Raw genomic sequence first — 13,663 nt, forward strand, 5'->3', positions numbered from 1 at the left:
CAATATTCATTTTGGTAGCCTAATAGCGAGTGAGGAGGACTGAAACACACGGTTTAGTAGAGGCTTTGCGATGAAATAACCCTTACCTTTTTTTAATCATTTATTGTACAGACATTGTTACAATGTGTTGTTGCATGTTATTCTGGCTTTGTCTACACAAGAAACAAACATAGGCTTCCAATACACAGTTGACAGAGACAGATTTAAAAATGATGCTGATCGGTTAATATGCGCAGGGAAGTTGTGGGCATTGGTTGAATTTAAGTGAGTTGGAGCGATTACGACATCGTGGAACATTAACAGCTTTTTAGCAGATCATCATTTCTTTGTAAAACAGGGCTGAAAGTAGGGGTGTAACGGTACACAAAAATGTCGGTTCGGTACGTACCTCGGTCTAGAGGTCACGGTTCGGTTTATTTTCGGTACAGTAAGAAAACAACAAAATATACATTTTTTGGTTATTATTTATCAAATTTGTAAACAATGGCTTTATCCTTTTAACATTGGGAACACTATAATAATTCTGCCCACGTTAATCAACATTAAACTGCCTCAAGTTGTTGCTCAGATTAAATAAAATGACAAAACTTTTCTTCTACATATAAAAAGTGCAACATTGAACAGTTTCAAGTCAACTCATCATGCTTAATTTATTACAGCATTTGGGAAGCCTGTAATTGATTTTTATTATGTAAATGTTATCTTTTTATGAACATGTGATAGCAGGGACCCTGCCATTCAAAACTAGGCTGCTGCATTACTAATGATTAATGTAACTATAGCTGAAAAAATAGTACAATAGCAATAGGAGAGACTATCCATCCCTGAACACCATGGAATTCATGTAGGCTTTATGATGCAGTTACATTATTATATCAACTATCAGAGACAGAAACTCTTCATTTAACATAATGTCCTTTTTTGCTGCTTCAACACAGCTCAATCAACACAGAAAAAGGTAAAGTGAAATAACAGACAGACAGGGCTTTGCTGTCTGTAACACACACACACACATACACCGCAAAATGAGCTAACGTTACGCTAAAAGATAATTAGCCTTCACCTCAAGCCAGGACGGCGAGCGAGCTGAAGCTGCCGTTTATGTTTCTAGAACGTCAACGGGCTCATAGTGATGTTACTAGTAGTTGACTGGGAGGTGTTTATTATAATTTGGGGAGAGTCCGCGGCCTGATGCTTACCTGCTAAACGCTAAGCACTGACTACATGCGCTCTGAATACGCACTGCTGATTGGCTGTTACCGCTCTGTTTGTAACCAATCAGATGGTTGTGTGGGTGGGACAATGCTGGGTGCTGTGTAGAGTACACAGAGACAGGCAGAAGGAAGCGGAGCAGCTTGTTAAGACTTTAGCTTAGGCGGCTACTTTATATGTTCGTGTGGAAACTCGTTCGGTACACCTCCGAACCGAACCGAACCCCCCGTACCGAAACGGTTCAATACAAATACACGTACCGTTACACTTCGAGCTGAAAGTATGAATGGAAATAGTTGCAAAGTCGTAGACTACCTTTTTCAGTTTCTTGGTTTTAATGTCGACTTCCTGTTGCAGAGAACTGTAGGTCTCCTTCAGCTCCAGGGTCTCTTCGTCCCGACATTCCATTTGCTGTTGCATCTCTCGCACTCTCCTTTTCTGGAAACACAAAAACACCAAACTGTAGCCATCTCAGATCTAAAAGGACAGACGACTCATTCATCCATCCATCCATCCATTTTCTACCGCTTGTCCCTTTTGGGGTCGCGGGGGGTGCTGGAGCCTATCTCAGCTGCATTCGGGCGGAAGGCGGTGTACACCCTGGACAAGTCGCCACCTCGTCGCAGGGCCAACACAGATAGACAGACAACATTCACACTCACATTCACACACGAGGGCCAATTTAGTGTTGCCAATCAACCTATCCCCAGGTGCATGTCTTTGGAAGTGGGAGGAAGCCGGAGTACCCCCGCCGTCACGGGGAGAGCATGCAAACTCCACACAGAAAGATCCCGAGCGCAGGATCGAACCCAGGACTACTCAGGACCATTATCTAATCTCCGAGAGTGAACAGTGGATCTGCTATAAAAATTAGCAATAATAATAATAATTTTTGAATAGTGGAGATGGACACTGAGAAGAGTAGTGTTTATGCACAGATATTGGCGATACGCTGATATTTGTTTAATACCTGTTCAGCAATTTCATGTCTTTTCAGCTCCAGCATCTTCTGCTGCTCGTTGGTATGATCCACAATGTTCTTCCCCCCAACTAGAAGTTTGCTCTCCATCGCCTGGAAGTGGAAGGAAAGAGGGGAAAGAACACAAGTTTGAATGAAATGACTGGCGGCATAAGTCAACTCTGAGAGATACATTATTTTAAGCCGCACAACATAATACATTGAGTGTAGGGATAGCAGTCGAAAACTGGTTCCCAGTGGATCCATTCTTTGGAATTGCTTGCCTATTTTTCCGACAATTCCCTTAACGATCCCTGCGTCACTACAGTGAGACATATGGGGCCCGTCGGCAAAAACGCTGTAAAGATTAGCTGTATTTTACAAAAAAACATTGTAATAGTGCTACTCGTAATAATTACAAGGTTGCTATTTCATCAAAAGGAGGAAATACGAGCAATATGTTGAAATATTTGAGGACACAGCATTTTACAACTGTACAAGAATGCTGCGTTTTTAAACCGCTACGATCCCATCCCAGCAGCTGTAATTACAACAGGTACTAAAAAACACCCCCTATAATATTAGCGTCATTTGCATATTTGTCAAAGCTGCTATTATCTGTAAAATGGAAACGAATGCCATCTCATTTAGATGAGCATGACGAGACAGATTCCGACTATGTCACCAAGCAGTGACTACGTTTGTGGTCAAGGGCTTGCACCTCTTTTGCCACAGCAGATGCTCCTGATTTTCGCTAGGTGAATGTTCAATTGTAGTCAGAGAAAAGTGTGTTTTCCTCCAGCCACATTTTCACTCAGTCATTCCCATGATACATTTCCTAGGGAGATGACAAAGATTCTCAGCCTTAAGTACAAACTCCCAAACAGAAACAGTTCAAGTAAATTATACATTCCTGTGTAATTTCTACATGTTATTTATTTTTTTAGAAATTATGAGGTAAAAAGCCGAAATTATGTGATAACTATGAGATAAAAATAATGATGTCTCTCCTATCTCATAATTTCGATTTTCGAATCATATAATTGCAACATTTTATCAGATGGCCAATCTACATATTTTTTATGCCTGAATTTATTATTTACACTTTCTTGAAAGTAATAATTATGACTTTATTATTTTATAATTTAGATTTTTTTTTATCTCATAATTATGACTTCTTACCTCATAATTATGATTTTATCTCATAGTTTAGATTTTTTTAATCTCATAATTATGACTTATTTTATAATCTAGATTTTTTTTATCTCATAATTCTTAGTGACAGGCTTCCATATTCTTATATTTTTATTTATATCACTATCAGATAAAATAATGATGACTTTTTATTTCATGACTATAAATTGCTATCTCCTAATTTGGGCTCTCATACATATGTTTTGCATACATATGTTTTATTTAGTTAAATTCTACAAAATAATATTTATTTCTTAAAAAAAAAAGGATTTTTGTCTTAAGACATCACTGTTGGCTTTGTAAGGCCAGGTTACCTAGTCTAAACTAAAAGTCGATGCTAATCCACCTTTTTGTTCTTTTTTTTTTTTTTTTTTTTTTTTTTTTTACAAATAAGAATCGATAAGGAGAACCGAATCGTTAGGCGGAATCGAAACCAGAAAAATCTTATCAATTCCCATCCCTAATTGAGTGAAACCAATCATTTCGATGATTGGCTAGAATAGTCGTAGAGCTTTTTGAAGACATTTAGTTTGATGACAGTTCTGCTAATATTTATGTTAATGATTGAGACAACTTACTTTAACTTTGGCTGCCAACATTTCTCCAGCTTCCTGCTCCTTCTTAAGGTCATCCATTTTCCTTTCCTTCTCTTGAAGGAGTTGAGCCTTCTCCTCAGCCACCAGGCTGTGATCCTCCATGATCGCTCTCCTCTCGCTCTCCAGCGTCTCCTGCTGCTCCCTCCAATAATCGACTTTGTTGTCCCCGTCTCCGTCGTCCTCGCTCTCGTCGTCCCGACCATCGCCGTTGCTACAGTCCCCCGCCCTCCTCCTTTGCTTCTTCTTGTTCTTCTTTCCCATACGCTTTTCCAGCTGTTCCTTCAGCTTCGCAATCTCCTCCTGAAACTTCCTCAGTAGCGCATCCTTGGGGTCCTCGTTGACGCGAGGCTTGTTTTTGATGTTCTTCGCTCTGTTGGAGTAGCGCAGCGTTGTTAAAGTCTCTTCGACGTTGTAGGACGCCGGGCCGATGTTGGCCACCATGACGGTGCGGGCGTTGCCCCCGAGAGAGTCCTGTAGGAGGCGTGTCAGTTTGGAATCTCTGTAAGGGATGTGACTGCTCCTGCCGTCCACCAGAGCGGATATGACATTCCCCAAAGCCGAAAGTGACAGATTGATCTTGGTAGCTTCTTTCAGCCTCTCCCCCTGAGCTCCTGTCTTGGTCTGCCGTTCGCTACCGGCGAGATCCACCAGGTTGAGTTTGCCAACTCGAATGTGGTTCTCGCCGTCCACCCCCAGTTGGCTGCATTCCACAGTGATCACAAAGATGGCGTGAGAGCGAGAGCTGTGTTCGTTCATGTTGGTGGCACCCACTGAACGATTCTGATTGCCGACGTTCATAACATTCTCAATCTCCCGCACGCTCTTGGTGACAAACGACGACAGGTCCTTAACGTAGACACCCGTGTCCGGCCTCTCTCTCAGCTCAAGGCGACGCAACTGGTCCTTGGAGAGTAAGTCTCGAATCTCCTCTTGATAAATTTCCAGATATGACGCTCGCACCAGGTACTGCTGATTCTGAGACCTCGAGATGTGAGTGAAGATGTGGTCAAAAGAGTTGGGGATGACTCCTCTCCTCTCGAGGTCGTTCTTCACACCTTCCATGGTGTATGTTTTCCCCGTGCCGGTTTGTCCATATGCAAAGATGGTCCCATTGAATCCTTGAAGAACGGAATCCACAAGGGGCCTAAAACTTTCATCGTATAGATCTATTTGCTTTGAGCTCCAGTCGTAGACCGAATCAAATGTGAAGACTTTGGAGGGTTCACCAGCAGAAGTTTCCCTGGGGTTCTTGACTATAATTTGTCCAAATTTGACATCCACAGACACCACACTCTCAAATGCCGCGGCCCGTTCCTTCTCATTCATAGGACGACAACGGACCACCACTTTCACTTTCACTGACTCGGAGCTCTTGCTTTTAGACATTCTGGGGACCGGACACTTAAACACACACACACACACACACACATACACACACACACACAACACACACACACACACACACACACACACACACACACACACAGATGGACCCAAGGTTTCCTACGTTGTTTCAACCAGATCTTCAAGTTAGACCCAACCAAATCAGAACCTGCTGGGGAAAACACACAACAATTCATGAAAAACGAGGATAATCAACATGGTGACATGTGGCAGACAACCAATAATTTTAGGACAATGCAACGGTTTATCTAGATCAGGGGTAGGGAACCTATGGTTCTAGAGCCAGATGTGGCTCTTTTGATGACTGCATCTGGCTCTCAGATAAATCTTAGCTGACATTGCTTAACACGATAAGTAATGAATAATTCAGCTGGTAATCACAGTGTTAAAAATAACGTTCAAAATATAAAACATTCTCATGCATTTTAATCCATCCATCCGCTTTCTACCGCACCTGTTCAAGAAGTCGCATTAATGGTAAGAAGTATTTTATTTATTATTGGTTAGCTTCAGAATAACAATGTTATTAAAACGAATAAGAGACTTATTATACTCTAAAAATGTTGGTCTTATTTAAAAATGCACGCATCTAGTTGTATTCAGTGTTAAAAAATATTATATGGCTCTCACGAAAATACATTTTAAAATATTTGGCTTTCATGGCTCTCTCAGCCAAAAAGGTCCCCAAACCCTGATCTCGATGGTTTGTCCATATTTGCTAAGGACAAAAATGTTAGGGATTTGTCCTGGCATGCGTCTAGTGCGGGGGTCAGCAACCCACGGCTCTCGAGCCCTAGTGGCTTCCTTGAGCATTTTTAAAAAAGGATTGAAAATGGAAAAAGATGGGGGAAAATGCATTTTTTTTGTTTTAGTATGTTTTTTGTTTGAGGACAAACATGACACAAACTTTCTCAATTGTTAGAAAGCCCACTGTTTAATATGGTTTTGTTTATGCTTCACTGATGATAGTATTTGGTGAACATTGTTTTGTCCTACTAATTTTGGCGGTTCTTGAACTCATCATAGTGTGGACTGCGATGCAACAGTTTGTTTACATGTAAAATCTTCCACTCCTTCTTAGGCTCGTTTTGTCCACCAAAAATGTCATGCTGTGTGTGAATGCACAAAGGTGCGCTTTGTTGATGTTATTGACTTGTTGGAGTGCTAATCAGGCATATTTGGTCACTGCATGACTGCAAGCTAATCAAAGTTAACATGCTATTTAGGCTAGCTGTTTGTCCATATTGCATAGGTATATTTGAGCTCATTTAATTTCCTTTACTTTTATCCTATTTGTATATAATTTATATTTGCATGTCTCATGACATATTATCTGTATGTAATATTGGCTGCATTTCAGATGGTTGTTTGTGTGCCATGTTGTTCCAGACCACAGCAAATGTTACCTAGCTTGCCAAAGATTGTAATAAATACATTAGAAGAAAACAGTCTGCCGTTTCCTTTAACTTGGACACACACATCTATACCTTTGACCAGGGATCGGCAACCCGCGGCTCTAAAGCCGCATGCGGCTCTTTAGCGCCGCCCTAGTGGCTCTCTAGAGCTTTTTAAAAAATGTATGAAAAATGGAAAAAGATGAGGGGAAAAAATATACTTTTTGTTTTAATATGGTTTCTGTAGGAGGACAAACATGACACAAATCTCCCTAATTGTTATAAAGCACACTGTTTATATTAAACATGCTTCACTGATTCGAGTATTTGGCGAGCGCCGTTTTGTCTTACTAATTTTGGCGGTCCTTGAACTCACCGTAGTTTGTTTACATGTATAACTTTCTCCGACTTTCTAGGACGTGTTTTATGCCACTTCTTTTTCTGTCTCATTTTGTCCACCAAACTTTTAAGGTTGTGCGTGAATGCACAAAGGTGAGTTTTGTTGATGTTATTGACTTGTGTGGAGTGCTAATCGGACATATTTGGTCACTGCATGACTGCAAGCTAATCGATGCTAACATGCTATTTAGGCTAGCTATATGTACATATTGCATCATTATACCTCATTTGTAGGTATATTTGAGGTCATTTAGTTTCCTTTAAATCCTCTTAATTCAATTTATATCTCATGACACACTATCTGTATGTAATATGGCTTTTAATTTTTTGCGGCTCCAGACAGATTTGTTTTTGTATTTTTGGTCCAATATGGCTCTTTCAACATTTTGGGTTGCTGACCCCTGCCTTTGACCATTAAAAGCCAGTCATTTCCAGGAGTTATCTCACCTTCTGAGTAGCCTCTGATTTACAAATGGTTTTCAATGTTGTAAAAATGTGTAGAATAAATATTACATTTCAACATTTCTGTCAACAAAGATTTGCTTCAGCCTGCGACACATAGTCATTTTGATAGTAGGCTAATATAGCTAATATAGACACTTACCTCACGTGTTGCCTTTATTATAACACTTGTATAAGACTTTTAATTTTTTGCGGATCCGGAAAGATTTATTTTTTGTATTTTTGGTCCAATATGGCTTTTTCAATGTTTTGGGTTACCGACCCCTGGTCTAGTGCTACAGAACCATCATCACCCAATAAAACATACCAACGTTAACCAAGCTGCTAAAGTTAATATCAGCATTTTACTGTAGCACTGAAATAGGTATGCATGTATTTTCCGCTGGCTGGATCTCCGCGGTGGTCGCTCGCACGCTTAATTGCACCATCGTGAGTAACGACGAGACCCCAGTTTTCAGAGTTCAACTGTGTTGGCGTTGTTTTTATCACCACTATACACCAATACTGATGACGTAGAACACATATTCTAGTTCAGTGTTTTTCAACCACTGTGCCGCGACCGTGAGATACAGTCTGGTGTGCCGTGGGAGATTATCTAATTTCACCTATTTGGGTTAAAAATATTTTTTGCAAACCAGTAATTATAGTCTGCAAATTAAGTGTTGTTGTTGAGGGTCGGTGCTGTCTAGAGCTAGGCAGAGTCACCGTGTAACACTCTTCCATATCAGTAGGTGGCAGTCGGTAGCTAATTGCTTTGTAGATGTCGGGAACAGCGGGAGGCAGCGTGCAGGTAAAAAGGTGTCTAATGCTTAAACGAAAAATAAACAAAGGTGAGTGCCCCTAAGAAAAGGCATTGAAGCTTAGGGAAGGCTATGCAGAACGAAACTAAAACTGAACTGGCTACAAAGGAAACAAAAACAGAATGCTGGATGACAGCAAAGACTTACTGTGGAGCAAAGACGGGACCACAATGTACATCCGAACATGACACGACAATCAACAGTGTCCCCACAAAGAAGGATAAAAACAACTGAAATATTCTTGAATGCTAAAACTAAGTAGATGCGGGAAATATCGCTCAAAGGAAGACATGAAACTGGTACAGGAAAATACCACAAAAAATAAAGAAAAAGCCACCAAAATAGGAGCGCAAGACAATAACTAAAACACTATACAGGAAAACAGCAAAAAACTCAAAATAAGTCAAGGCATGATGTGACAGGTCGTGACAGTACACCTACTTTGAGACAAGAGCTATATTGATGCATGGTTGGTTATGGTTTAAAGTTCAACCGCTTATCCGGAATTGGGTCGCAGGGACAACAGCTCCAGCAGAGACCCCAGACTTCCCTCTCCAGAGCAACATTAGCGACTTCCTCCTGGGGAATCCCGAAGCGTTCCCAGGCCAGAGAGGAGATGCAATCCCCCCATCTGGTCCTTGGCCTGCCGCGGGGTCTCCTCCTAGTGGGACGTGCAACGAGGACCTCTCTAGGGAGACGCTCGTGAGGCATCCGCACGAGATGCCCGAACCACCTAAGCTGGCTCCTTTCCAAGTGAAGGAGCAGCGGTTCTACTCCGAGTCTCTCTCGGGTGACTGAACTTCTCACCCTATCTCTAAGAGAGATGCCAGCCACCCTTCTGAGGAAACTCATTTCGGCCGCCGCGATCTTATTCTTTCGGTCATGACCCACACTTCATGACCATAGGTGAGAGTAGGAATGTAGATAGCTCGGTAGACTGAGAGCTTTGCCTTCTGGCTCAGCTCTCGTTTCGTCACAACAGTGCGGCAGAGAGACTGCAATACTGCCCCAGCTGCTCCGATTCTCCAGCTGATTTCCTTGTCCATCTTTCCCTCACTCGTGAACAAGACCCAAAGATACTTAAACTCCTCCACCTGGGACAGAGTCTCGTCCTCTACCTGGACTGTACAATCCATCGGGTTTCCTGCTGAGAACCATGGCCTCAGATTTGGAGATGCTGATCCTCATTCCAGCCGCTGAACACTCGGCTGCGAACCGATCCAGTGAGAGCTGAAGGTCCCGAACCGAAGGTGCCACCAGGACCACATCATCTGCAAACAGCAGTGACGCAACTTTTAGCCCCCCGAGACGTATACCCTCTCCGCCATGGCCACGACTCCACCTAGAAATCCTGTCCATGAAAATCACAAACAGGATAAGTGACAGAGCGCAGCCCTGGCGGAGACCAACCCCCACTGGAAACGGATCCGACTTACATCCAAGCACCCGAACACAACTCTCGCTTTGGTTGTACAGAGATTGGATGGCCCTCAGCAGGGTTCCCCTCACTCTGTACTCCCTCACCACCTCCCACAAGATCTCCCGGGGGACCCGGTCATACGCCTTCTCCAAATCCACAAGGCACACGTAGACTGGATAGACCAGGGGTCGGCAACCTTTACCAGTCAAAGAGCCATTTTGACCAGTTTCACAAATTAAAGAAAACAATGGGAGCCACAAAAATCTTTTGAAATTTAAAATGAAATAACACTGCATACAAAGTTTTTTTTTTGCTTTGTGCTACGTATTAACCAAGGGTCTCAGACACGCGGCCCACACCTTAATATGAAAATTTAATGTTAGTGCGGCCTGCGAGTTTTTTATGAATGGCGCTTGACAGCGTCATCCTTGCCAACCCTCCCGATTTTTCCTGCAGACTACGAATTTAAGGACGACTACTCTCTCGAACGTGCCGTGATGGTACAGCATTTAGCGCCCACTACAACCAGCATGCCGGCCCGGTCACACGTTGTATGGTGCTTCTGCTTGCTCATGTAAATGACAGCAAGGCATATGGTACTTGCTCAACAACCACACAGGTTACACTGACGGTGGCGATATAAAAAACTTTACCACTCTTACTAATAATGCGCCACACTGTGAACCCACACCAAACAAGAATGACAAACACATTTCGAGACAACATCTGCACCGTAACACAACATAAACACAACAGAACAAATACCCAGAATCCCATGCAGCCCTAACTTTTCCGGAATACATTATACACCCCCGCTACCAAACCCCGCCCACCTCAACCGACGCACGGAGGGGGGTCGGGGGGGTTGATGTGTGAGGGAGCAGGATTGGGGTGGGGGCGGGGTTTGGTGGTAGCAGGGGTGTATAATGTAGCCCGTAGAGATGCGCGGATAGGCAATTATTTCATCCGCAACCGCATCACAAAAGTCGTCAACCATCCGCCATCCACCCGAACTAACATTTAATCAAAACCGCAGCCGCCCGCCATCCGCCACCCGCCCGTTGTTATATATCTAATATAGACGATGCAAGGCATTAGTGAGGTTATAAAGCTTTTGCCTGTTAAAGAAAGGAGACTGATCCAATGCAGCAGAGACATTCAATGCGTGCCACGCTGTCACGGCCCAGACGCACACCAGTGCGCAATCATCTGGGAGCCGCGCTGAGCGCACCTCCAAGCGCGCTCGCGCCACTCAAACTGCTGCAGGCAGCTGCGTTCACACATGCATCTGTAAGCCTTGTTTTAACATCCTGTGGCACTCTTCTGGGATCACGGCGGACGAAACTGCTCATGCTCAGGGTGTTTGTGGAGGTTCGGGGTTTTGCACAAATGTGATGCACCATGTTAGATGTCCCGGTTTTGTGACTGTCGTAGACATAAAAAGCGTCGCAGCTCTTGCAAATCACGTAGCCAGCATTACTATCATCCTGATTTACAACCTCATAAAAACGAGTCCACGCTGAACTTTTCTGGCCTTTTTTCCCCCTGGTCTTTAGTATTCCCTTTTTTAGTTTGTCGCGTACCACGTTTGCTGCCGGCGTTGCCATCTCTTTTTTTTTTCTTCTTCTGTTGTGGCATGCTGCAGGTGCTTGCTCATTTTTCGTATGTGGGTAAGAACATTTAACTATGTATATATATTTCCGAATTGGTTTAACTGCCACCCGCCTGAATCTATTTAAAATCTAATTTCTTTTATTTCAACCGCCCGACCCGCGGATAATCCGCGGACTCCGCGGTTGTGTCCGCAAACCGCGCATCTCTAGTAGCCCGGAAGAGTCAGGGCTGCATGGGATTCTGGGTATTTGTTCTGTTGTGTTTATGTTGTGTTAAGGTGCAGATGTTCTCCCGAAATGTGTTTGTCATTCTTGTTTGGTTTTGGTTCAAAGTGTGGCGCATTATTAGCAAAAGTGTTAAAGTTGTTTTATATGGCTACCGTCAGTGTAATCTGTGTGGTTGTTGACCAAGTATGCCTTGCTGTTGCTTACGTGTGCAAGCAGAAGATGCATACAATAAGAGGCAGGGCTGGCATGCTATATGTACAGATTGTAGAAGGCGTTAAATGCTGTACCATCATAGCACGCCCTTATTATTATTGTATGGGTGAAAGTCGGAGAATATTAATCCCGTGAGTTAACTGCGAGAGGCACTGATATCCGGAAGTCTCCCGGGAAAATCGGAGGATTCGGCAAGTATGCAGAGTGATCAAAGAGCCGCATGCGGCTCCGGAGCCGCGGGTTGCCGACCCCTGGGATAGGCATACTCCCAGGTCTTCTCTAGGATTCCCGCAAGAGTAAAGAGCTGGTCAGTTGTTCCACGACCAGGACGGAATCCAGATTGCCCCTCTTGAATCTGAGGTTCGACTATCGGCCGGACCCTCCTTTCCAGTACCTTGGCGTAAACTTTCCCAGGGAGGCTGAGTAGTTTAAAGTCATATCCAAGAATTGCGACAACTTTTTACTGTCAACTGAGTTTCTCTTTTTAATGATTTCCCTTCGGATTTTTTCAACGCAAAATATGTGCCCTGGCTCAAAAAAGGTTGAAAAACACTGTTCTAGTGTATCCAAAATGTCCAATACGCTTGAGACTTCCCATGTGAAAGTAATATGCAACTATGATTATTTGATACTTGCTTATGTTGACAAATGTGCTGTTTTAGACTGCAATATTGTTACATTTTTCATTTATGCTATTGCATGCTTCGTTGTTGTGTAGCTGCCAGCTCCTCGTAGCATGTTTACATTTGGTAAATGATTTGAGTTAAATAGAAGAAATTGTGTGCTTATCGGAGGACATTTAGATGTTAACTGGCAGTCCAGCTTTGCACAAGTAAACACGCTGCAGGACTGCTTGTATCGCACATGATATTGCACACATTTTACATGCAAGCTGAGATCATCCGATACTTGTTCTTTGCCGATGACAAATGCTGATATCTTAAATCAATATTAGACCAGGAAACAACTAACTTGATTGGATGTTGGTAGTCTTTCCTCAACAACAAGCCAGGAACACTAAACAAAATATTACACAACTGTAACAATTAGATTACAACAACAGCAAACACACTGGTAACCAAGGCTACCAGTCTTAGCTTTCGAATAAAATCACGGTGGCACTAAATACATCGAAAAGTAACTACGTATATTATATTCTATATGCCGCAGACTTACCTATTCACAAGTCATCACGCCAAATGGTTGAAAGTGCAGCGTCGAACACGAGCTAATCCGACACTAGCTAGCAGCTAGTAGCTAAGCTAGGCTTCTGGATCATCACCACGACGGTTTGGCTGCGGGACTGGGTTGCCAAACGAAACAATTACCCTTCCCCCAAAAGGTTGACCGGGGAACGTTAGCAAAGTGAATTATATTACGGTGCATTACACATTTGTATACAGACACATAATAGAGTTGTTTTGTATTCTTTGTAAATTATTTGTAAACCCCAATAACATTTGAATTCTGGAAAAAAAAAATGAACAATGTTGCATTCTTTACTCTCTATCTGGCAACTGACTCTGAGCAGTCAGCAGTCAGCTGGTTTGTTTCATTTTGGGAAAACATAAGGAAGGCAAACTGGTCATTGTATGATTTGGTCATTTAATTATATTCTTATGAATGGAAATAGGGAAAACTCGTTTATTTTACTTTCATTTCACAAAAAGAACGTTGAAAAACAAAACGTTTTTTTCTTCTTTTTTTTAAGTAACTACATTTGATTCTATTTGACATTTCATGTAACAAACACTTAATTCCATGGTAAAC

General features: G+C 42.6%; 1 protein-coding gene across 3 annotated transcripts in view; it reads right to left on the bottom strand.

Annotated features, from left to right (window-relative positions):
* The window catches only part of LOC133570619 (kinesin-like protein KIF3B), a 38,870-nt gene extending 25,680 nt beyond the window's left edge, over positions 1–13,190 (bottom strand). Inside the window, exons 1-4 of one of the 3 annotated variants that reach the window (XM_061923322.2) lie at positions 13,070–13,190; positions 3,943–5,512; positions 2,183–2,284; positions 1,528–1,650 (exon numbers count right to left, since the gene is read on the bottom strand). In XM_061923322.2, the coding sequence (XP_061779306.2) occupies positions 1,528–1,650; positions 2,183–2,284; positions 3,943–5,346 (1,629 nt within the window). In that variant the 5' untranslated portion in view covers positions 5,347–5,512; positions 13,070–13,190. Of the gene's footprint in view, positions 1–1,527; positions 1,651–2,182; positions 2,285–3,942; positions 7,134–13,069 lie in introns of those variants that run through there. The other 2 variants (XM_061923317.2, XM_072914275.1) reach the window with 2 other exon arrangements.
* Positions 13,191–13,663: the final 473 nt, after the last annotated feature.

Source organism: Nerophis lumbriciformis, linkage group LG01, assembly GCF_033978685.3.
Source record: "Nerophis lumbriciformis linkage group LG01, RoL_Nlum_v2.1, whole genome shotgun sequence".
Classification (NCBI taxonomy): Eukaryota; Metazoa; Chordata; class Actinopteri; order Syngnathiformes; family Syngnathidae; genus Nerophis; species Nerophis lumbriciformis.